Source organism: Oratosquilla oratoria, chromosome 14 (assembly GCF_046742065.1).
Source record: "Oratosquilla oratoria isolate Oo_2021 chromosome 14, ASM4674206v1, whole genome shotgun sequence".
In the NCBI taxonomy this organism is placed as follows: domain Eukaryota; kingdom Metazoa; phylum Arthropoda; class Malacostraca; order Stomatopoda; family Squillidae; genus Oratosquilla; species Oratosquilla oratoria.
The window spans coordinates 20,631,714-20,658,088 of record NC_134790.1 but is presented as its reverse complement, the minus strand read 5'-3'; the positions used below and the strand labels follow the sequence as shown (position 1 = coordinate 20,658,088).

At 40.0% G+C, this 26,375-nt stretch overlaps 1 protein-coding gene across 4 annotated transcripts; it reads right to left on the bottom strand.

Annotated features, from left to right (window-relative positions):
• Window positions 1–937: 937 nt before the first annotated feature.
• LOC143032787 (medium-chain acyl-CoA ligase ACSF2, mitochondrial-like) lies at window positions 938–25,223 on the bottom strand. Of its 4 annotated transcripts, XM_076197829.1 has the most exons (15): window positions 24,949–25,220; window positions 21,003–21,209; window positions 20,711–20,888; window positions 18,579–18,707; window positions 17,290–17,390; window positions 16,566–16,685; window positions 15,556–15,673; window positions 15,072–15,167; window positions 14,692–14,840; window positions 12,501–12,669; window positions 9,904–10,011; window positions 7,037–7,185; window positions 3,534–3,675; window positions 2,899–3,009; window positions 938–1,167 (listed from the first exon to the last, which is right to left on the bottom strand). In XM_076197829.1, the coding sequence occupies exons 3-15, from the start codon at window positions 20,834–20,836 to the stop codon at window positions 1,042–1,044; spliced, it is 1,644 nt and encodes a 547-aa protein (XP_076053944.1). In that variant the 5' UTR covers window positions 20,837–20,888; window positions 21,003–21,209; window positions 24,949–25,220; the 3' UTR covers window positions 938–1,041. The 4 variants fall into 4 exon arrangements, with proteins under 4 accessions (XP_076053944.1, XP_076053943.1, XP_076053945.1 ...); XM_076197828.1 differs by lacking the exon at window positions 21,003–21,209 and having other exon boundaries at window positions 24,949–25,223; XM_076197830.1 differs by lacking the exons at window positions 21,003–21,209; window positions 24,949–25,220 and adding an exon at window positions 24,707–24,744.
• Window positions 25,224–26,375: the final 1,152 nt, after the last annotated feature.

Below are 26,375 nucleotides of genomic sequence, written 5' to 3'. Positions count from 1 at the left end.
ATCACACACATTACTAGATTGCCCAATTTAGATAACATCCTGCAACAACTGCCAACTCAGTCATTTACCCCCCTCAATCAGCAACAAGCACACCAAATCCTGGGAGATAAAACACAAATACCTGTTGCCGATTACTAGGGGTTACAGATCTCCTGCAAGTCAATGGACTGATTTTGAGGGAAATGAGTGATTTTTTTTAATATAAAAGTGAAGATGCAAGAGGCTGTCAAATTCTATTCACCACCAGACTCATTAGAAATCAACATAGCAGAGTAATTGCTGGCTAGCAAGAATAGCACTGGCACATCACATCTAGATTACTGAACCACAGTGAAAATGTACCAGCTCAATCTGTCTGGCAAGACACTAAATTCTATACATGCAACCATGAAATGCATATCTTTCAGTGTTCTACACCAGCTTACTCCAGTTCCACAAAATCACCTCGCTGATTTACAGCTAATCTAGTAGCCATTGTTTGTTCTCGGGATCCACAAGTCTCTTATAGAGAACTGGAGTATTGGACTGACTGATCTTTTGTTGGAAATGGCATTTAGGTTGGAAAAAAAAGTACAGTCTAACTCTCGTAGTTTTACTGAACACTTATACATACATATATACCAAGGCTTTTTCCCCCTTCCAAGGGAGGTAGCCAAAAAGGGAAAGGCATAAAAACACTCCCACCCATTTCATCCCTAAATACACTCCACACCCCTCCCACCCTTCCTCTCATCTGAGCACCTCCTGGATGACGGGTCATCCCTGCACCCTGCCCACCGCCCTGGGTCAGAAGCAGTGTCGCAGGACACAGCACATCCACAGCAAGGCCGCTTCATTTAATCGGCGACCCCCCCCTCTCCGTCCCCCCTTGCATATAAGGAGAGGACGGGGAGAAATCCCTTCGGGCTGCGTCAAAACTCACTCACACACACTACCCCACCCCACACACCCCCGCCCATTTCTGAAAACTTATACGGCATGAAAAATGTTTGATAAGATTCGCATAGAATAAAAATTCAACATGTATCTGTTTGTGACAAGTTATTTGCTCAGCTGAAGCTCTTTCATAGTCTCATCCCTCATGATGAACTTCTGTATTTTTCCAGTCACAGTTCGAGGGAACTCATCTTTGAAGAGAATATAGCGGGGAATCTTGTAGTGAGCAATCTGCAATGTCAAAATAAAAAAGTAGATATTATCTATCTACATAAGGCTTCTTCCCCTTTACAATGGATGTAGGCAACCAAGGCATGCACCTACCTCCACCTATCAATCCATTTGTGAATGGATGCAAAGAGGAAATTACATGAAGAGGCAATTGTGCCAACAACAATGTATGAGGCAGAGACATGGAACATAAGAGAGGGAGAGTTTAAATGTGTTTGAGATGAAATGTCTGAGAAGTATGATAGGGGTTACAAGGTTGGATAGAGTGAGAAACAAGGTGAGGAGGAGAGCAGGGGTGGAAAAGGAGATGGGAAATAGGGTTGATGAAAGAGTATTGGGATGGTTTGGACACATGGAAAGAATGAGTGAAGGAACATTAGTAAATGAAGTGTGGAAGGCAGAAGTAGATGTTATGAATATGAGGGGATGACCGAGGAAGAGATGGATGGATGGGGTGAAAGGGGTGTTGAAGAAGGAAAGGAGAAGACAGAAGATAGGGGTGAGTGGAGAATGGCTGTGTATGGATGATACTATGATGTATGGAAGGGAGTGAGTGGGGGAATAAGGGGATGGTTATGTATGATTGATATTTTGACACAGCCCAAAGGGATTTCTCCCCATCTTCAATGTTACTGCAAGAGGGGACGGAGGGGGTCATCGATTACATGAAGCAGCCTTGCTGTGGATGTGCTGTGTCTTGCTGTATTGCTTCTGACCCAGGGCAATGGGTAAGATGCAGGGATGACTTGTCATCCACGAGGAGCCAAGATGAAATGGAGGGAGTGGTGGTGGGTGGGAGTGGAATTATGCCTTTTGACTTTGGCTACCTCCCTGGTAAGGGGGAAAGAGCCCTTGGTATATGTATGATATAAGTATCTTAGTTCCTTGTGGATGAAGAGTTATCCCTGTCTATCTGACCCTCCCCCCCTACACACACATATACATACATACATGCAACAAGACCTTTTGTAAGGGAGGGCGGCAGTCCAATCACATAAACACCAACTGCATATATAGGAGGTGCTAAGATGGGAGGGAGGGTGGAGGGGTGTGGAGTGTTTTCAGGGATGGAATGGGTGGGAATGATTTTATGCCTTTTCCTTTTTGGCTACCTCCCTAGTAAGGGGGAAAAAGCCTTGGTATATGTATGTGTGTATGCATATACATGAACATTCAACTGCCCCCCTCCCCCACTTTAAGTATGAAGGTTCAACCATTTTCCCCTCTCCCACACTGCTCTGCCCTGGCAATGCAGTGAGGCACAGTGCTTACCTCCACCATTTCAGCTCCAAACAATGCAACAAAATCACTGAGTGACTTTTGGGCTGATGGAGGAGAGGGAACATAGGAGGAAGGGAGGGAGGGGGAAAGGGTGAACAGGGAGGAGAAAGGAGAGGGAATGAGTGGGGAGGGAGAGGGAGAGGGAATGGAAGTGGGAGAGGGAATACAGGAGGGGGGGAGAGGAAAAATGCAAGGGAGATAAGAAGGAAGGGAGCATACTATGGAGGTAATGAGGGAGGAAATGTGCTCCAGAGGTAAGGAGGAAACAAGCAAACAATCAATAGCTCTACTAATATCAAAATTCCTGTGTGGCACTTGCACCCAATTCTTGACAGCCTTCAAAAGAATCCCTTTTACCCCTCTTGGCATCAATGGTCCCTTTCTCAAGTACACTAGTTTCTACCACCATGAAAACAGAAGACTACTCAACAATATGTTCATAAAACTCACCTTGTCTTTGCACCACTGTTTAACATCATCTGCAGTCAAGGTGGAATTCTCGTTTGTCCGAAGCCATGCAGCCACTTCCTCTCCCAAACGGCTACTAGGGATACTGAACACCTTGAATGAAAAAAGACATTTATCTATACACGTGTTACTATGGTGCACTAGGTTTCAATCATGCATTAGTATGAAGACCAATTCTGTAGTGACTGCTACTTGGCCTGGCTATCCATACACACAGCAAAGATGACTAAGCTCCTGCTAATGTCAATGATGATCGATTCCCAGGGCACAGGAGATATCCCAGATCTCAACTCCTGCCTCTATTCCTGTTAAAACTGGGAAGACTCTAGGACAGGAATGTCTGAAGTTCCTGTCACATAACCACTGTTCAGAACAATTGCATCAAATCACTCCAGAGCCAAGGAATTGGGGGTTTGGGTTGTTTTCTACTACTGGGAAGAGGTGATGCCTACCCTAGTTATGAATTTGATGATGTGCTTGGATATGTTACACAGACAATCAAAATGCATGACAAAGTGAGGGGAATGAATAAAAAACATATTAATTACTATTGATATATGGTACATCATCAATGAGATAATCAATATGATTTTCCTAAGTAATGAGCAAATCCATACCTGAGCTTCAATTATGTCTGGGTGACCCATGAAGAAGTTCTCCACTTCAGCAGGGTAGATGTTTTCCCCACCTCGAATGATAACATCTTTGATCCTTCCAATGATCTGACCATACCCATCTGTTCGAATTGCAGCTAGGTCACTGTGATGCAAAGAGAATTAAATTACATTTTTAAGCAATTCAAACCATGAAAATACTCTAAATAATTTTAAGGACATTAATGCTGTGGTGTGACATCTACTGCTGGTCAGACTGGGCTGGGCCTCTGATTGGTCACCCTAGTCCAGTGTACCTGATCATTTCCTACCTGACATAGTTGAGGAGTTGTGTACAATGCCAGGCTTAAACAACTCCTGTTGAAATTAATAGAGATCTTGGGCCCAGTCCAGTGACTGAGTGTCAACCCCTCAGGGCAGAGGATATAAACAAGTTTTGAAAATGGGCAACTTTGATGTCCATCTTGCAGGACCACCACATGCAACATAATGAACTTTGCAACAACTAAGTTACAAGCTATCAACAGAAAGAACAACACTTGTCAAACTTTGCAATGTGACTTTATTTGTACATGTAATTGGCATAGGAGACCAAGGACATCATTAATGGATGCCAGTACATGATGGTCCGACAGGATGGTCATCAATGAGAGTAGATCAACCATTCCACTTTTTTTTTTTTTTTTTTTTTTCACACAAGGAAAACTGACCATCAACAACTACTCCCCTGGTGACAAAATATCCTAAACTAATGCACTACTGACAACAGTCCACCATTTCTTCCCAGAGAGACTATGGGAAAGGTATGGAGATCAGTTGGAAAATGTGTGGCTGCAGGTTTCAATTTGCTGAAACATGAAGCAATAAAGCTTATTATTATCTACTGAGGACTGAGGAGTTAAAAACTGCTGCCAACTGCCCCGAGCAAGTAGGCTTCTGAAAAAAAAGCAGCATGAATGAATAGCCATATGGTGTTTATTTTGACAAATTTGCAAACCACATATTGTACTCCTTTTGAAAACTGGATCTCAAATCAAAATTCAAATCACACACACACACACACACATATATATATACATATATATATATATATACATACATACATACACCAAGGCTTTTTCCCCCTTACTAGGGAGGTAGCCAAAAAGGAAAAGGCATAAAATCATTCCCACCCATTCCATCCCTGAAAACACACCACACCCCTCCACCCTCCCTCCCATCTTAGCACCTCCTAGATGACGGGTCATCCCTGCACCCTGTCCACTGCCCTGGGTCAGAAGCAGTGTCGCAAGACACAGCACATCCACAGCAAGGCCGCTTCATTAAATCGGCGACCCACCCTCTCTGTCCCCCCATATAAAGGAGAGGACGGGAAGAAATCCCTTCGGGCTGCATCAAAATTTTGCTCACACACACTACCTCATCCCCCATTCCACCTCATGCATCACAACATCTTCCATATACAACCATTCTCCATTCACCCCTGTCTCCCGTCCTCTCCCGTCCTTCCTCAACAGACATTCCCCTCTTCCCCAAAGCTCCCTTCACCCCATCCATCCATCTCATCCTAGGACGTCCCCTCATGTTCACATCCCCCCCCCCCCACATCTGCCTTCCATACACACACACACACACAAAATATGTTTCTATTCAAGGCTAATAGATATAATACAAGAAAGAGATGGATGGGCTGATTGTGCATTTCTAGACCTAAAAAAAGCCTTTGACAAAGTACCACATAAGAAGTTGCTTAAGAAATTAGAAACTGAAGGAGGAATACAGGGCAAACTGTTTAAATGGATGGCAGACTTTTTGCAAGAAAGAAAAATGAGAGTAGTGATAAGAGACAAACACTCAAGATGGGATGACGTAATAAGCGGTGTTCCACAAGGAACAGTTCTGGCCCCAATAATGTTTGCTATATATATTTATATGGATGAAGAAATTGAAAGTTATATGAGCTTTGCAGATGATGCAAAACTATTAAAAAAAGTGAACACGGAAGAAGATTGTGAGTCCCTACAGAGTGATCTAAATAAAGTATGGGAATGGAGTTCAACACTAAAAAGTGTAGTATAATGGAATTTAGAAAAAGCAAAAACAGAATAACAGCATATAAATTGGGAGAAGAAGGAATAAAAAAAGTAGAAAATGAGAAGGACCTGGGAGTCATTGTTATGAATAATATGTCACCTGAGAAACATACAAATAAGATTTTTGGAGAAACTTATAATTCAATAAGAACAATTAAAGTGGCATTTACATACCTGGATGAAGAAATGGTGAAGAAAATTCTAATCACTCTGATAAGACCAAGATTGGAATATGCTGCAACAATGTGGTCACCAAGTACAAAAAAATGTATAAAAAAAAAATTGAAAGAATACAAAGAGCAATTACAAAATTGGCACCAACACTCTCAAAACTATCATATGAAGAGAGACTAGCAAAACTTGAACTACAGACACTAGAGCAAAGAAGAGAGAGAGGAGATTTGATAGCTATTTACAGAATCATGAAAGGCATAGAAATTATTGATAGAGAGAATCTGATAAAAAGGGATGATAGAAATACAAGAGGGCACGGAAAGAAAATCAAGAAAGACAGCTATAGAAGAGATGTGAAAAAGAACAGCTTTCCTCACAGAGTAATAGACAGTTGGAACAAGTTAGATGAGAAAGTGGTGTGTGCAAAAACAATACATGAATTTAAAAATAGTTTAGATAAAATGAGATATGAAGACGGGACACCACGAGCATAGCTCCCCTTCCCGTAAAATACAACTAGGTAAATACACCACGGGCTTTTTCACCCTTACCAGAGAGGTAGCCAAAGTCAAAAGGCATAATTCCACTCACATCCACCACCTCCTCCCTCCCTCTCATCTTGGCTCCTCATGGATGACAGATCATCCCTGTATCTCACCCATCAACCTGGGTCAGAAGCAATGTAACAAAATATATCACAACCACAGCAAGGCTACCTCATTTAACCGGAGACCCCCTCTCTATCCCCTCATGCAGAAATTCCTTTGGGCTGCATCAAAATAACATTCATACTTAACTACTCCCTAAAATCCTCCTATCCCCCACCCACTCCTTTCTATGCATCACACTATCATCTATACACAGCCATTCTCCCCACCCATATCTTCTACATTATCCCTTCCTTCCTCAACAGATATTGCCCCCTTCCTCAATGCCCCCTTCACCCCATCCATCCATTTCTTCCTCGGTTGCCCCCTCATGTTCACTCCATCCACCTTTGCCTTTTTTGTTCCATGTGTCCAACCCATTCTAATACTCTTTCATCAACCCTATTTCCCATCTTTTCCACCCCCACTCTCCGCCTCACCTCCTCATTTATCACTCTATCCAACTTTGTAACCCCTATCATATTTCTCAAACATTTCATCTCAAACACATTTAAACTTTTCTTTTCTTTTCAAATTCAAATTACACAGAGCAAAAACAAACAAAACCCTGTATTTGACAGCAGCCACCTACCCTGTCTTGAACCACCGGTCAGCTGTGAATACTTCCTTGGTTTTCTCTTCATCTCCCCAGTAGCCAAGAAAGTTGCAGTAGCCACGAATCAACAGTTCCCCAGGCTCATTAGTGCGAACCACCCTGCCATCAGAATCAACAACTTTGACCTGGGTAAAAGTAAGATGAAGGTAAAAATACACTGCATATGAAAGAAAGCATAAAATGAAACTCTACACAAACCAAGAAAGATCACATATTACCTTTTCATTGGCCCTAAACAACATTGTGGGGACATGGATAGTGATTGACGAGATAAACACCATATGAGGACGGAGCCTATATTTGTACGACGCTTCGCTTATTACAGCTTTTTCAAGATCAAGACATGGATAGTAACAGAACCCATCCCCTTCTAGACATAACCTCACAAACAGTGGAATACATACATGCATATACCAAAGGCTTTTCCCCCCCGGAGATAGCCAAAATCAAAAGGCATAACTCCACTCCTACCCATTTCATCATCCCCACCCACTTCACTCCCATTCACCACCCCTCCCTCTTATCTTGGCTCCTCTTGGATGATGGGTCATCCCTGCATCACGCCCACTGCCCTGGGTCAGGAGCAGTGTCGCAAGACACAGCACATCCACGACAAAGCCACTTCATTATATTGGTGAACCCCCCTCTCCATCTCCTCATGCAGAAAAAGAGAAGACAGGGAGAGATCCCTTTGGGCTGTGTCAAATCATTTTTAACACATACTCCCTCACCCCCAACTACTCCCTTTCATGCATCATAGCATCATCCATACACAACCATTCTCCATTCACCCCTATCTTCTGTCTTCTGTCTTTCCTCAACAGATATTCCCATTTCCCAATGCCCTTTTTACCACCATCCATCCATCTCATCCTCGCTCATTCCTTCATGTTCACTCTATCCACCTCTGCCTTCCACACTTCCTCTACTTCTTCATTTATTCTTTCCATGTGTCCAAACTTGGGTGCAAATGACCCGTCATCTAGGAGGTGCTAAGATGGGAGGGAGGGTGGAGGGGTGTGGAGTGTTTTCAGGGATGGAATGGGTGGGAATGATTTTATGCCTTTTCCTTTTTGGCTACCTCCCTAGTAAGGGGGAAAAAGCTTTGGTATATGTATTTGTATGTATGTGTCCAAACCATCCCAATACTCTTTCATCAACCCTATCTTCCATCTTTTTCATGCCAGCTCTCCTCTTTGCCTCATTTCTCACTCTATCTAATCTTGTGATCCTTACCATACCTCTAAGACATTTAATCTCAAACACTTTTAAACTTTTCCTCTCTGTTCCATGTTTCTGCCCAATACAGTGCTGTTGGCACTATCACCCCTACATACAATTTCCTCTTAGCATTCATTCACAATTCTCTATTTCTCATTACACTTTTTAATCTCCCAAGGCAATTTGCTTTCTCTCAATCCAATCAATCTACCTCCACTCCTCCCTTTCCCTCCACATACAACCCCAAGTATATAAAGCTAACCACTTCCAGCACTTTTCCAGGAGGTGCTCAGATGAGAGGGAGGGTGGGAGGGGTGTGGAGTGTATTTGGGGATGAAATGGGTGGGGGTGTTTTTGTGCCTTTCCCTTTTTGGCTACCTCCCTTGAAAGGGGGAAAAAGCCTTGGTATATGTATGTATGTACTTCCAGCAGCCTCTCTCTATTGATACTCGCTTCCAAATGGCTGCCATCTTCTCCCCTTGTACATCTCATCATCTTACTTTTACCCATATTTACCTTCAACTCTTTATTTCTGCATGAGGGGACAGTAACCAATTAAATGAAGCAGCCTTGCTGTGGATGTGCTGTGTCTTGTTGCATTGCTTCTGACCCAGGGCAGAGGGCGAGATGCAGAGATAGGCATCATCCAGGAGGACCCAAGATAAGAGGGAAGGAGGGATGGTGAATGGGAGTGGAGTATGTGGGGATGAAATGGATGGGAGTGGATTTATGCCTTTGACTTTGGCTACCTCCCTTGTATGGGGGAAAATGCCCTTGGTATATGTATGCTCCTTCAACTTTCACCTCTCGCACACCTTCCCAAACTTGGTCACTAACTTCCTTAATCCCTCCTCTGATCCTGCTACAAGTGCAGTATCATCAGCAAACAACTGGCTTACCTCCCATTGTTCTCCATTTTCTTTAACCATCTCCAATCCCCTGCCCATTACCCTTGCAGTTACCTCCCACACGACCCCATCCATGTACACATTAAACAGTTATGGTGACATGAGACATCCCTAGCAAAGTCCCACCTTTACTTCAAACCACTTGCTCTCTCCATTTCTAATTCTAACACAGGCTCTTGACTGCCCTCAACAGCTTTCCTCCTATCCCATACATCTTTCTTCCTATCCCTATATCTTTCCTCCTATCCCATATATAAAGGGGAAAATGTGAGTGTAGTAGTTTCAGAATAATCAGTTTGTTGAGTGTAGTTGGATATATGAGAAAGTTTTAGTAAAGGGTAAGGATGATTTTTGGGCCTTTATGGATTTGGAAAAGACTTATGACAGGGTAGACAGGAGGGTACTGTGGGAGGTTTTACAGATAATAATACATACATATATACATAAACCAAGGGCTTTTTCTCCTTTACAAGGGAGGAAGCCAAGGTCAATGGTATAACTCCACTCCCACCCATTTCATACCCCATGTAATCCACTCCCATTCACCAGATAATAATAATAGGAAAAAAAAATCCCATCTAGCGTCTAAGTGACCCCCAATCCACTTGTAATCTTCACTTATTTATTTTATCTATTATTAATTCATTCCAGATTAAAAATAGCTTACATACACTCGGATTCATCTTGCACAAAAATAACTAAATGGTACCTTACCTCAATATGGTCTCCTGGAAAACCAATAGTAGATGATCTGATTGAAAGAGGATCACTTGGGAAGCACTGGAACGTTACAGGACTATTTTCCGTCATACCATACATCACCTGCACATGAAAAATGAGAAGAAACAAGAATAAAGTTTGGAAAAAGGAAAAAAGGAGACAGGTTGAGAAATTTTCCGAATAAACATATCCAATGAGAAACAAAAAGAGAGAGAATATCAGGAGAGGCTGAAAGAAGTGTGAGAGATGGTGAGGGATGGGAGTATAAGAAGAATACAGTGAGTCTTCCTTATACGGTAATTCTTTATTCGGTAAATTCACAGTTACAGTATTTGGTAATTACTACCCTCGATTCTATTTACGGTAAGAAAAATTCACAGATGCGGTATCCGCTAGATATTTTGAAGAGGAAAGAGCAGGGAGAAGGTACGTCTGCCATATTCTATTATTACATGTTATAATGGGTTCAGTATACAGTAATTTCAATTTGTGGTAAGGTTATCAGGAATGCATATGTACCATATAATGAGGACTTACTGTACTTACAATTCAAGGAGGTAGCAATGAAGTGCACACAGATGGTCTGTGGTATGTTGGATGAGAGAGAACTGGACTAGCAATGAAGTATGGGAAGAAGTAAAAATAGTGGTCAAAAAGAACAAGTGTGCATGTGAGGATGGATCAGTAGATTTATGGAAGGATACGAGAAGTCAGAAAGAAAAGAGAAGTAAAATGCAAGGTGAGGGAGGCAACAAGGAGAATACATGTAAAATGGGGTGGGAATTTGACAGAATTCTGAAAAGAATAAAAAAATTTTAGAGGAAGTGAAGTGAGGAGGGTGAGGAGGGTGGAGAGGGAAGGTAAAGGATGCAGATGGACAGATATCAATGGAAGTAAAGGTGGCATTGGGAAGATGGGTAGAGTACTTAAGGGGTTTGTTGAATGTAGAGGATGTTAGGGATGGTGGGAGATGCTAAGAAAGTGGTTGTGATGAGAGAAGAAATATTATCAAGAGAAGAGATCCATACAGCATCGAAAATGATAAAAAGTTTACAAAAGAAGAGAATACCAAAAGGAGACCTTTTGGTCCATAAGTAGGTCAATGCTAAAAATAGTTAAACAAAAATATGAATAAACAAATGAACCAAATAATTAGCAGGCATTACAGTATACAGTTTTGGTATTTATCTAAATTAATCTTAAATCTCCGAACCATACTAAATTGCACTGCCTCTGCAGGAAGTTAATTTCATCCATTGTTGGATGGATGTCATATGGAGTGTCTTACAAAAGGAAGAATAGTTTTAGTGGATTGGCTAATGAGGTTGTTTAATGTGTATCTATGGGAGGGTAATGTGCCAGAGGACTGTATACTTCCATTTTACAAAAGAAAAGGGGACAAGTATAAATGTATTAGCTTTAAAGGGATCAGTCTGTTATGTGTAGCTGATAATGCATACAGGAGGGTATTAATTGTGAGGATTAGAGTGGGGACAGCTGGAGTAATTGGGGAGAAACAGTGTGGGTTTAGGAATGTAAGAGGATGTGTGGATCAAGTTTTTGTAGTTAGATGTTCTGACCAAAGGTTTGATGTCTTTTGGCATTTCATAAATCTGGAGAGGGCGTATGACATGGTTGACAGGAAGGCATTGTGGGATATGTTGCAGATACATGGGACACAGGGAAGGTTGTTGAGGGTAGTCAAAAGTTTTTACATTAGTAAGGCATATGTTAGGGTAAAAAATGAGAGAGTGAGTGATTTGAGGTTGAGGTGGAAGTACCTATGCTGTATACTTTTATGAAACTAATATCACACTTAGTAATGAGAAATAGACATTTGGGAATGGATGCGAAGAGGAGACTGTATGAAGGAGTGATTGTGCCAACAGCACTGTATGGGGCAGAAACGTGGAACATAAGAGAAGAAGAGAGAAGGAGTTTGAATGTGTTTGAGATGAGGTGTCTGAGAAGTATGGCGGGGGTTACTAGGCTAGATAGAGTGAGAAATGAGGAGGTGAGGAGGAGAACAGGGGTGAAAAAGGATTTGGGAGAGAGGGTTGATGAAAGAATATTAGGATGGTTTGGACACAAGGGGAATGTCTGTTGAGGAAGGAAGGGAGAGGACGGAAGACAGAGGTGAGTGGAGAATGGTTGTATATGGATGATGTTGTGATTGCATGAGGAGGAATGGGCGGGGGGGTGGGGGTGGGGTAGTATGTGTGAGTAAATTTTGACGCAGCCCGAAGGGATTTCTCCCCGTCCTCTCCTTATATGCAAAGGGGGACGGAGAGGGGGGGTCGCCGATTAAATGAAGCGGCCTTGCTGTGGATGTACTGTGTCTTGCGACACTGCTTCTGACCCAGGGCGGTGGGCGGGGTGCAGGGATGACCCGTCATCCAGGAGGTGCTCAGATGAGAGGAAGGGTGGGAGGGGTGTGGAGTGTATTGGGGTGAAATGTGTTTTTGTGCCTTTCCCTTTTTGGCTACCTCCCTATGTATGTAATATCACACTTCTTTTACACCTCTCATCTCTATAAACACATCATCTTTCTTCATCCTTCCTTTATTTTCATCCCAAGTTGAAACCCTTACCGAAATGTCTTTCATATTAAGTTCCTCCATGACAGCCATAACCAGTTCTTGAGGGCATGGTGCTCCAGCCATGATTCCCGTAAAAAGTGAACTGAAATCTTTTGGGTCATCCCTGGCACACTTCAGAATGTCAACAAACATTGTGGGAGTTCCATAACAAGATGTGATTCTGCAAAAACGAAATGGAGGATATAATTTCTCCAAAGGATGATACAAGAATATATGTACTAATGGCTTTTGACACTTATAATCTAGGTGGCAAAATCAATGCCCACACTTACCCCATTCTTTCAGCTTTTGATAATACACATTGCTTTACTGAGGTACTGACTGCATGGTAACATAGGGTGAAGGGGCTTTCAGCAATAATCATTATTATTATCATATAGGTGTGATAAGACTCAACCACCTACTTACAAGCTTTTGGTATATTCTGAATTTCAGTAATAGTGTATGTGAAAAGAGAAAGTTAAGAGTAAATATGGGCAAAAGTAAAGTAACGAAATGTACATGGAGTGATGAGGGAGCAGATTGGAGATGATTATAAAGGATAAAAGGCTTGAGGAAGTAGCGAGTTAAGTATTTGGGATTGCATGTGGCAATATATAGATTGGATGTGGGGGTAAATTATAGAATACACGAGGCAAATACATGTCTAGGTGGAACAAAGTGATAAAATGTTTGGAGAAATAGGGATATGGGGATGAGTGCACACAGAAGGAAGTATGAAGGAGTGATTGTATTCATGGCAATGTATGAACCAAAGACTCGTTATTCATGGGAGGCAGAAAGGAAGAATCCGTACTTATTTGAGATGAAGTTAAGAAACATGGTAGTTGTTACAAGGATGGACCAAATGGAAAATGTGGAGGCGAGGCAGAGCCTAGGAGTGAAAAGAGAGCTGTCGGACAGGGTATATGAAAAACTCTTGATATAGTTTGGGTATATGAAATGAATGAGTGTGGAGACTTGCAACAAGCATGGTCTGCCAAAGTGAACTCAAGAGGAAGACAAAGGTTGGACATTCTGTTTATAAGTTAAATAAAAACTACAGGTAAAAGTGGGTGGGAGAAGAGGATGAGATATTTCATACGGGTGGTAAATGAAGGTGTGGCTGTACTTCTTAATAAAGATATGCAGGAATGGGTCTGTGAGCAAAGAAAGATAAACGAGATTATGATATATGTACATACATACATATACCAAGGCTTTTTCCCCCTTACAAGGGAGGTAGCCAAAAAGGGAAAGGCATAAAAACACTCCCACCCATTTCATCCCTACATACACCCCACACACCTCCCACCCTCCCTCTCATCTGAGCACCTCCTGGATGACGGGTGATCCCTGCACCCTGCCCACCGCCCTGGGTCAGAAGCAGTGTCGCAAGACACAGCACATCCACAGCAAGGCCGCTTCATTTAATCGGCGACCCCCCTTGCATATAAGGAGAGGACGGGGAGAAAATCCCTTCGGGCTGCGTCAAAATTTACTCACACATACTACCCCACCCCCCACCCCCCTGCCCATTCCTCCTCCTAAAGAGAAAAGTGAAGGCATGATATATGTAATGCTGAAAATAGGTGATATGAAACTGGTGACTATGTGTACAAATCACAGGCTCATGAGAAAGAACATTTTGGATGGATTCGGGTGTTTGTATGGATACTAAAACTCAGAGCCATGGTATTAGATAACATGAATGTCATCTATTATCTATATACTAAGGGCTTTTTTCCCCTTTATAAGGAAGATAGCCATGTCAAAGGCAAGCACCCACACACAACCTCACCCATTCCACTCTCATCCACCACCCTTGTTACCCTCTCATCTTAGCTCCTCAAGGATGAAGGGTTATCCCTGTCCACTAAATGAATGCTAAAGTAGGTAATATGTGCACTGAGGGAATGTATAGCTCTTTAGGGAAGCCTAGGGTGGATGAGAACAGAGAATTTCTGACTGGAATATGTGTACCCTGGGGTATGATTACATGTAAAGGCTCTTCCAAACCAGATGGTTCTTATCCTTTTATTCTGCTATTTTATTAATACTCCCCCAATGAGAAATGAGCTAAGACTTCCTTCAAATGATCTCAAGTTTGATTCTAACATTATACTTGGTTTCTTATTTTTATCAGTGATTTCTTTTTTTAAAGGGAAGAGTATTACAATTATCCACAAATGAAAATTGATACCTTTCTTTTTCAAATGTTGTTACACAGGCTTCTGGATCAAAGCCAGCACTTGGCATCACACAGGTGGCACCCCACACAAGTCCTGTCAGTGTACCACAAACACACCCCAGACAATGGTACAAGGGAGCAGGAAGGCAGATACGATGATTCTGGAGATGAATATTATCAAGTAAGATTCTCATAAAACAAATAAAGCAAATAAATCCAGTTTCAGCATATTAAGTCCCTTTCCCATCAAATCTTGATGACCTTTCATTCAGACGTACATTTCTAACTAAAGTATGTAAACTCCTAGGCAATCTTGAGACCAAATTAATGATCATTACACTTGAACCTAAATCTATAACACCAAAAAGTGTTGACTTCCATAACAAAATTACCTCTGTTCCATAACCACATCTCAATCCAATAAACAAGGCATTGTTTACAATGTTATGGTGGGAAAGAGCAGCAGCCTTTGGTGAACCAGTTGTTCCCTTTAGGAGAAACAAGGAGAAAGATAAATGCATAAATGACGAAGTGGTAGTGGAGGAGGTGAGGATAGATCAGCTCCAGCTGTTGGGCCTTGCTGTGGAAGTGTTGCATTGCCTCAGACCAGAGCAGTGTAGTAGGGGGCTGGGTGTGGAATAGGTGTATGCTTTAACTTAAGCACACCCCTTACAAAGGGAAAAGGCTGTTACTGAGAGAGAGACATTACATCAAAATGCTCCAGAAATTACTTGCTACATGTTAACACCTTTCTCAAACAAGAATTCAAAGTGATGCCAGCAGTAAAGATTTATCTATATATAAAAAGATTTATATATAAACAAAAAGAGAAGTTGACCTGAGAAATTACAACATATATCACAAGTGTAAACTTACTGAGGTAAACTGTATGTTGCAAGCATCGTCAAACTGAATCCTGTTGCTCAATTCCTGCAATGTTTTGGTATGTCTAGAGTCTCCAGCCTGTAAAACTTCATTAAACTTAAAACAGCCACTGAAAGGTATATCAAAGAGAAAAAGGAGAAAAATAAGTGACATATTCCACAATGCAATGAAAAATACTGCCATGAAGTACGGTCTTGCTGCATAGCTGCTGACTAGAGCACTGTGGCATGGGACAAGGTTTACCCTACATCCATGAGGTGATGAAATAGGAAGTATATAAAGAGGTTTTTCAGTCTGAAATGCATGTGTGTGACCTAACCACCCCTTTGGCATGTATCACTGTTTTCTATGTAGCTAGACAAAGATCCCAAGCACATGGATACTGGACATTTGTAGCTCAGTATTTTCTAACATTCACTTCAGTACAATGACGCCTACATAGGTGTTGTGAGGCATGAGTGGGTACATGAGGATCCCAGGATTAGCGTCTTGATTATATTTTTTTTTAAGTTGTACATGAGTTATCCCCAGATTTTTTTAACTGGTTTGATCATGTTTTGTGTTTATTATCACTAGAGTAAAAGAGAATGAGCAATATAGCAGTGACTTTATATTTTATAATGTAGGTACATATGCCAGCCGATGCTGCACACAAGAATTTGACTCGTACTAAAGTGGTTAACCCCCTAAACTCCATGAGGTTGAAGTGCAGAATTCCCTTAAACCCAGAAACTTATGTGAATTTATTTTTGCGAGCAGTAGCAGCATAAGATGGAATGAAGTTGAGGAACAACAAGCTTATTTATAAGTGTCTACATGCACATCATTCTGGGGAGCTACAGCCATGGTATCTCTAGAGCACGCAGCATGGGTAATGTTGTACACCTCATGGATGAAGAGTCATCTCTTATATATAAAATAAAGTAGGCCATTCATTACAACCAATCATATATCATCATCATTCAATCATCATTATAACCAATTCATACAAAAGAACATACTCATGCTTTTCTTCTGAAATCATGATCACATGTTGGAAATTTGGCATCTTCTTCACTTTCAGATTTCCTGGTGTTCCTTCAGGTATCTCTGGAGCTATTTCACATAGCAACTTGTAATAACTGAAATTAGAAAAATATACATGTTGTAATCAAATTACAAGTCTTACAATGAAAAGAGTTAACAGTGGAGCTTGAGTTTCACTAGTGGAAAACCTGCAGCTCCAAAGTGGTTGGCAGTGGTCCTTGGAACATCACACAGTACTCTCTGGGAAGAAACTTTGGACTGTTGTCTGTTGTATCTGCATGGGACTATTTCCAGAGCGGGTCGCATTCCTAGGTGCCCCTTGGTGTCCTGATTGACACACAGCCAGGACACCGAAAGACACACCTAGTAACACACCCAGCTCTGACTATTTGTATGTCACTAGCTAAAAGTTGTAAGGAGAACAGTCACCAGTTGTCGGCTCTCCATGAGTGGAAAAGTGTAAGAAATACAGCTGAAGTTGATAGACAGAGATCTTGAGCCAAGTCCAAAGACAGGGTCACACCCTCTGGGCTGTACCTCTTCATGGAGGTGAGAAGGTTGATGGGTTTTGAAAAATTAGTAGCTTTGTCATCCATCTTGAAGGACCACCAAATGCAGGTACCCATCATTGGTGCAATTTCTTATAACACAAATACATGGAATTAAATAATTATCAACATACATACATTTAATACTTACTCAGAAGTTTTGAAGGACTTGGCACACACAAGGGCTCTGACAGAGACTTTGTTGAGGCAGTACAGGAGTTCATTGGGCCTATATGCTGGGTTGATATTCACCTTTAATTAAAGTTATATTTGAAAACAATGGGTCTTTAAAAATTAAATAGAGAAAAAAATAAAATAAAATAAAAATAATAAAATACCATAGAATAAAACAAAATGCCCCCGCAAAAATAAAACAGCACTAAATTGGTTTTTCTATGAGGGAAAAAGACAAATCTTCAATACTGAGAAGTAGATTTCACATAATTAACAAATACACAAGTGTAACACGCCATTACTGCAACAAATGTGCTCCTCAAGATGTCATGTAATCATGGAAATCTGTAGGGGGACATTTGCCCCCGCACTGGAATTTATGGAAAATAAAAACAATGTAAGAAAAATACAGTGTATGATTGATGAAAGTCAAAATGTAACTCATGTAGATCATGTAAATATATGCCTATGTGGCCAATTTGAAGTATCTTGATATAACCTTATACCATTAACCATATATGTATAATATCTTTAATTTTGCCCCTGCCTACAAAAATTCCTGCGGATGCCCCTGCATGTAATGTGCTTTTCATGTCATAGCTTATTCTTTTCCCTACAAGATTTCTATCTCCATATAACAAGGGCTTTTTCCCCCACACATACCCATTCCATTCTCATCCATCACCCTTTCCTTCCTCTTATCTTAGCTCTTCATGGATGATAGGTCATCCCTGTATCCTGCCCACTGGCCTGGATCAGAAACAATGTCAGAAGATATACCACTAAACAATACCATCACAAAATAGGCCTAGCCATAGAGATGCAATCCCACAAAAAATAATGACCACTTCATCCTATAATGTCCCTTCCCAGCCATACCCAGACAGCACATTCCTTCCTTGAGTAATTTATGGGCTAACCCAATGGCTGTTGAGACCATTAGGTATTTTTCCTAACTCCTACAATGTGGCACCCATTATCTATATATTACATTATCTCTCATTCACTTCCTATAGACAATAATGAAAGATCACTTCAAAGAGTGACTTGTGGGCCAAACTGGAGGGCATGGCCAGCTATCTAGGGGCTGCACATCTCTTGCAAAAAAAGACTGGGACAACTGATTGATTCAACGATTTCTTATTCACAAGTTTCTGGCAATGAGGAATGGCTAAACCTTGTTAAAAATGGAATTACAGATACACTCTAAACTCCAATCAAACAATCAATCAACTCAAAAGTTACAAATATGTTTACATCACATACCAATACAAGTCCTGCTTTGGCAGCCGCATATTGGGTCAAGACCCATTCATACATGTTGGGTCCCCATATACCAATTCGGTCTCCTGGATTTAGACCAAGAGCCAGGAAGCCAGCTGCTAGCTTATCCGCCTGTAAGAGCATAAAATCAAATCACTTACATATGACTATACAACACAAAAAAATGGCAAAGGATGCTGATCTGAAACCTTTTGGTCAATAATGAGATTGGATGGAGAAAAAAATAAAATAAAAAGATAGAAAAATAAAATCATCATACATGTATACCAAAGACCTTTATCTCCCTTGTATAGTAATGGCCTTATCAAACCTCACACTCACTAAATACATCTTAAAAACCCATTTAACACCACTATTATCTCTGTGGGGAAGATCATGCAATATGTATGAACAAATGGAGGAAGGTTGTGAACAGATGAAACTTGAAGGGATGGTCTTTTCATCTGCTTTATATAATTTATTTTGAATAAATAAGGAAGGGTTTGAGTTATATCATGAAGTGGGAGTTGGGGGTGAGGGTAATCTAGTTGAAGCAGCTGGGCCCTGATGTGGAAGTGCTGTGCCTCACTACTTTGTTTTTGCCTTGAGTGGTGGGGGAGGGAGGGGAACAGGGTTGAATCTCACCCACTGAGGTGCTGACTTGGCAGTTAAATATGATTTAACTGCGTATCAAGTAGGTGTGTGTTTCGACTTGGCCACCCTCCTTACAAGGATATGAGGGCCGCAGCTACATATATCAAAATTCCGTGATAATCAACAAAAACTATATACTGTATATGATAAGCATAAACTTATTCTTGTTATTCACAACATACACTTCTTCAACACAAGAGAGAAATCAATCCCCACACAAACATGAACGGCATAGCATACCTGTGTTCATGGCACCATCCTGTAAAATAAAGAGTTCCAACACAAAACTGGTCTGGAAACAGACACCACATGCCCCAGATGCAATGACCACATAGAAGACATGGAGCACATCGTCAACACTCCAGCACAGCTTGTTAAAAAACATAAAGGTGACTTTTCATGATGTGGAAAACACAGACTGGGTGATGCAGTACAAAATACACAAGATCGCTTATACACGGCAAAAGAAACATGGACTGGAATGAAGTGGTTATTCCTGATGTTTTGTCTATTCATTTTTTCAAAGTCAGCAGACAAAACATCAGGAATAAGCACTTCATTCCCAGTCCATGTTTCCTTTGCCGTGTTTAAGCAACTTGTTCACATAGATACTAATGTTCATACACAAGATCCTAGACCCCCTTATATGGGGGTGGCAGAGTCCAAGTATACATTCACCCTTCACCCATCCAAAACCCTATTTGCTGTCCTCTCTATCTTAACTCCTTGTATTTACCCAATTGCAGTATACTAACAGCTATGCTTGTTCAGTCATAAACATACATGAATGTAGTAGAGATGAGAGTAAAAGTGAATAAATTAGTAGTATGTTTGTGAGAAGACTGATGTGTCAGAAAAATTAAACTGAAAGGTATGGATGGGGAGTAGGGTGTCAAAAATTATTAGGAAGTGGGGGAGGAAAGGAGTGGTATTGATCATAAGTGATGAGACAGGTTAATGCATAGTGGAGTAGTGTCTTTGAGGTCAATGAAGACAAAAATGTGTGTGTGTGTGTAGTGAGAAAATTAGGAGAAAGAAGCTTTTTGGACTGCTTGGTGCACATCTTACTTCTCAGCATCATGACCTCAAACAATTCAAGTCAGTAGTTTTCAACTGTTTTCATTGTTTACATTCCCTTTCAATTTGTAAGTAGCCCTGTAAGAATCAATAGGTCTGTTGTCATTTGCATTTCCTTTATAGACTAGGTAAATACTGTACTTGCTCAGTGCTATACCATATACACACTTGCTCTACACCCTTAATACCACAAATAATCCCTGACAAAGGATACCATGCTTCATTAAGTTATAAATCACATAGAATGGTACAAACCTTCAATTGATACAAAACACCACATTCCCAACCAATACAACAAAGCATATCATCTAATGTCAATCAACAAACACAAAATGTTAATCACACACTTCATTAGCAAAATACCCTGTATGATGCTCACTGCTTAAAACCCATACAAATCGTACCTCCTCCTTCATTTGTGAAAAAGTTGCTCGAACACCCTGGTGGACACTGACAATGGCTTCTCTATCTCCATACAAGTCCTCTGCTCGATCCACCATTTGCCCAAAGGTTAGTCCTGACAGTGGCATTTGACCTACACATGATACATAACTCCATTCATACTGTGCTGTTGATCTTCTCCTGGAAATCAAAGACATGATGTCAAATTAGCTAGGGGCTGGACATCAACAGGAATACCACTCCTGTTTTCCATGTGCATTGTTGAGTGACTAAACTGGCTAAGAAGGGACTTACTAGCCACACTCAGTCTTCATCACTCCAAGAAGGAGAGACAGCGATATGAGGTGCCAGAGTTCCTGATACACCTGTCTGTCATAAAATGTTCTTCCTTGCAATCCAAGGGCTGCTGATGATAGAACAGTCCCTAATCTCAAACTCATCTCTTCTCAAATCATTATGGAGCTCTTTACATCAGGTTCTGGGCCTCTTTCAGGGTGGTGACTGAAATCATCAGTGATGAAATACAATTTGTCTTCTTCACCAACACCAAGGTGTCTGGACATACAAACAGCAACTTCCGGACAGTGCAACGGCACTTGAGCATGCTGCTGAGGGCAGTGCGAAAAGCTCCACCACCTGTTTGACCACGCAAGGAAATCATCGCCTCTGGGTAGTGTCCCATAGCTGCCCAAACCAGCAGCAGGTTCCACCACAGCTTGCATTAAAAATAATAATAATAATAATAAAATAAATAAATATATAAATAATAAATAAATTAAAAAATCTTCATGTTTCCTCCTATTTTCTTCACAATAATTTCCAACACAAAGCTGGCTGTTACAAATGTGTGAGCAATGATCTTGTTGTTTCTAAACTTATATCTATAAAAATTTGCCTATTTGGCTAAATTTTTTCATTTTCCAATAAATACCCAAGTACTGTATATCTCTCATCTAACTCCACACAATCCACAAATTTTCAATTACTTTTCTTCTTCAGAAGAAGAATACATTTTACGCCACTCTTCTGAAATTTCTACATTAGGTGATTTCAATATTTGCCATAATTCTTGGATTGCCCCCCTTTCACTGGTTCAGATTGTGAATTACCATTCAACTTTACTATCCTAAAAACTTGATGTAAATTTAGTTGTGCACCATATTAGCATCAACCTTCTTTGAGAGAACCAACATTCTAGATCTCTTCCTTATTTCTCATCCTACAAGAAGTTACAATGACAATTAAAGCACACCACCAGGAGACCTGGCCCATAACCAAGTGTGATACAGAAAAAAGTAAAATAAAAACAAATTCCCAAATAAATAAAATAAAACAAAATCACCAATTGACAGATAATACAGCCTTGTGCATTTCTATCCAAGTCCCCATATAGGATACTGGGTTCACAAGCTCCATGTAGTCAGCGTTTTAGTAACACTCCTACTGACTAGTCATGCAGCATTCTCTTATGGCTGCAAACTCATCCCCACTTAAAAGAATGCTGATAATTTCTACCATCCCTACAACTCCACCTCTTTATTTTTCTGAAGCAACCTATGGTGGGGGGACAAGAATACATCAACCATGTTCTTGTGTTATACTTACCAAATAGTGAAGAATGAGGGGATAAAGGAAACCTTTATTATTCATCTTATCCAATGAAGAATTACATACATACACCAAGGGCTTTCCCCCGCTTATAACCGAGGTAGCCAAAGTCATGAAGAATTAGGGCTGAAAATATTATGCTTGCATCCAGTCAAGACTTTTGTAGAAGTGTAATTATGCCAATTTTAAAACCCTTAAGACTGAAATATACCAAATCAGTTCTGCAAAAAGTTTATTTTATTTACCGACTACACAGATGAAAAAATTATTTCATTACCTAAGCTGCCTAGTAACTTTGATATAACTTCATTTGTCATATCCATCATTGCCACTAGCACGGTCTTTAGAAGCCATCCCCTCACCCCTGCATGGATTCATGCAATAATCTTTTAAAAATGAATGCTGATAAATAAATAAATAATAAAATATTATTAATTCTAACTTCTATTACCCCCTTAAACCTTTCAATTAACACATCTGACTCCTCTTTATAGCTATGCTGGTTACCTGCTACAAAATACAACTGCCTTGTGCAGGTCCCTTCACCATTTGACAATGCTAACCGTGAGTCTAAGCAGCACTATTTTACAAAGGATTACAAAGGCGGAGCATGCTGACAGGAGACCTTTTGGTCCATATCTAGGTCGGATGCGAAAAAAATCATAATAATAATAATAAAATAATAAATAAAAACTATAATAATGTAAATAACAAATAAAATACATAAATAAATGCATAGGTATTCATTTTCCACAGAACAACTTCCACAACTGAGGTGGACAACAACCACACCCCTTTATAATTTTTCTTAAAGAATAGTGTATGTTGAAACAAGAAAAAAAAACATAAGTAAATTATATAAACAACAAAACTGGTTTGAAATTCCCACAACACAATTTCCATCTCAAATCATAGACATGACTGAGTAATAACAATACAAAAGGTCTGCTTGTCCCAGTGTGAAGTAATTTATAGGAACCTCATCAATTTTCCTGTTTTTCTTATTGCATCTCAATTAACCATGTACCCACCGGGTAGTTGTTTCATTTTCTAGCAGCCACCAGTCTTCTATTTAGCTGAATATAGCCTCTTCAGTACCATAAATATTAAATAACATTAGTGCTTCTAGTGCTTTACTTTTCCATTTGTTATCTGATTTTTAATAAAAAAGAGGGGTTAACCTCTTGCTTTTCTATGATTAAGTACAGTAACTTTAAATCCACCCATGCAAATACTGCCTTATTCATCACAATCAAGGAAAAGGTAGTGCTAAACACTTATTAATATCATAAATTTGTGGTGGATATTGATAAATTTCATTCTACCAACTCTGGTCACAGCTCCTCTGTAATGACTGTAGGGCAAAAGCCTCTTAGGACATAACCCCCCAAGAAAAATACAATTGGACTAATAACCCTTTACACAAAACCCCCTTGAGGGAGTCTGATCCAGGTATGCATGGGGATTTCTATGTAAGGTACATACATACATATGCCAATGGCTTTTTCCCCCTTACAAGGGAGGTAGCCAAAATACAAAGGTATAAGTTCCACTCCCACCCATTCCATCCCCACACAATCCACTCCCATCCATACCCCTCCCTCCCTCTTATCTTGGCTCCTCCCAGATGACGGGTCATCCCTATGGAAGGTGGTTCAAGATATTATCTAAACAGACCTGGTGTGGACTGTGAGTTTGTGATCTGACTAGAATTTGGCCAAATGTAATCACGGAGTAAGTGTTGGTTTTGCGAAGCCCTGAAAGTGAGTGAAACAGGACTTCCCAAGGATATAAATTGTTTTTGGTGCTTGATCTGATCAGACTGTGGGTATAAAGTAACTGAAGAGTAAGTGTTAATCTTGTACTCCATAAGAATTGATTGAAAGAGGAACTCGGGGGGGGGGGGACTGATGGTTGTTAGTGGTTATTGGGCCTAGGCCTGAATGGAGGGTACTATTGGGTATTAGGTAAAGTTAAAAATCATTAAGTTATTTTTTACAATATGGTTTACAGGAAGGCAACATAAACCCCACACCTGGTATATTGAAATCTACCAATATTAAATGTCCCTTTTTTTAAGGGGGAGGGGACCTAAAGTTTTACTGCTGTAGCCTGTACTACAGTAAAATTGTCTATTCTATTGTTACCCAATGATGCTTACAAATTTGCACTCCTTCGTGAAAAATTATAATAGCTAAATAGATGAAAAAGACTAAAGTTTACTCATCTTATGATTTTCCTAATTATATACTCAGTATCAGTATGTTGTTTTTTAGTCTATTTTGCAATCAAGTACACAGATATAAAAATACAATAATAAAATTCCGAGGATGACATAAAAAGCATCGAATGTTTGCCTCCCCGTGTTATAACAATTTACTTCAACCTACTGATATCACGTGCAGTTATCAATTTTGCAGCATTGAATAGTTGGCAGCATCCTCCCCCTTCGCAAGCGCTACCAATCCCTCCTTATCACTAAATTTAGCAAGTCAATGCTACCTCCACACAATAAATATTCTCACTTCAATTTTCTCTCACTTCAATATTAAAGAAGTCCGGAGATGTAAACTATTTACACAGTATTTTGCGAGCTACATATGATTCGTGGAATGAAATATTAGCATCTTACCTAACGTTGGCGACCGCGCCTGGAGCAGTTTGGTGAATCCAGTTCACATTTCTTTGACTCGTAAATAAACAACGAGCTCCTCTTGTTGACCGTGTCACAATCATCATTCTCCTTTGTCCAACGTACTGACGTAGTTAACTTGTATTCAGAACTTTTTTTAGATAACTCAAGCCGCGTCTACTAGAGGACTTATCGCGTGATCTTCAGAGCACCTGCCGCTCTTGTCCTCTCCGACCTCACTGCTACTCAGACACTGAACCACATGAGTGACATGACCGATTTGCTGCTGTCCCCATTCAGTGCGAGCCGCCACAAAAATGTCCCACAATTCTCAAACAATTTAAATTTGAAAACCAAGGACACTACATTCTTCCTACATCTAAATAATTTATGAAATTTATTTGTTTGTACACAAAATGTCAAATAGTATGGCAAATGATTATCTACACCATAATCCAGAAAATAGGAAAATTTTAATAATAATAAATCCAACTTTACACGCATTGTCACTGTGGTGTCTAATAAGAACACCATTCATTTCAGCTTTAATATATTCCTTGGCTGCTGCAAAGGGGTACTGACGCCTTTGGCACGACTTCAACTTATTTTTGTTGCAATGCTCGTACAAATTCCTCTCCTTTTAGCCACTGTAAAAATAATATTTTTTCTTCTTTTTCTGCCGTGTTCTCACTGTTTTCTATATGCTGTGTATCTTATACTATATAATATTATATCATATTGTGTACTATATAATAATATATATATATATATATATATATATATATATATATATATATATATATATATATGTATATACAAATAGAATCACCAGTGACGGTGATCATATATTAATGACAGTCGCATGTAGGATTTGCACCTACTGCACAGCCACCCGTAAGATAACCTTCACAATTCCTTTTATCCCCTCGGCCACAAAAACTACGTAGTTTTTGTGGCCGAGCGGCTAAAAGGCACAAAAACTACGTTGTTTTTGTGGCCAAGCGGATAAAAGGGATTGTCAAGGTTATCTTACGGGTGGCTGTGCAATGGGTGCGAATCCTACATGCGACTGTCATAGAAATTATCATATATATATGTATATATATATATATATATATATATATATATATATATATATATATATATATATATATGTATATATATATATATATATATAATATATATATATATATATATATGTGTGTGTGTGTGTGTGTGTGTATTTACCTAGTTGTATTTACCTAGTTGTATATTACGGGAAGGGGAGCTATGCTCGTGGGGTCCCGTCTTCATTTCTCATTTTATCTAAACAATTTTTAAATTCATGTATTGTTTTTGCACACACCACTTTCTCATCTAACTTGTTCCAACTGTCTATTACTCTGTGTGGAAAGCTGTTCTATAGCTGTCTTTTTTTATTTTCTTTC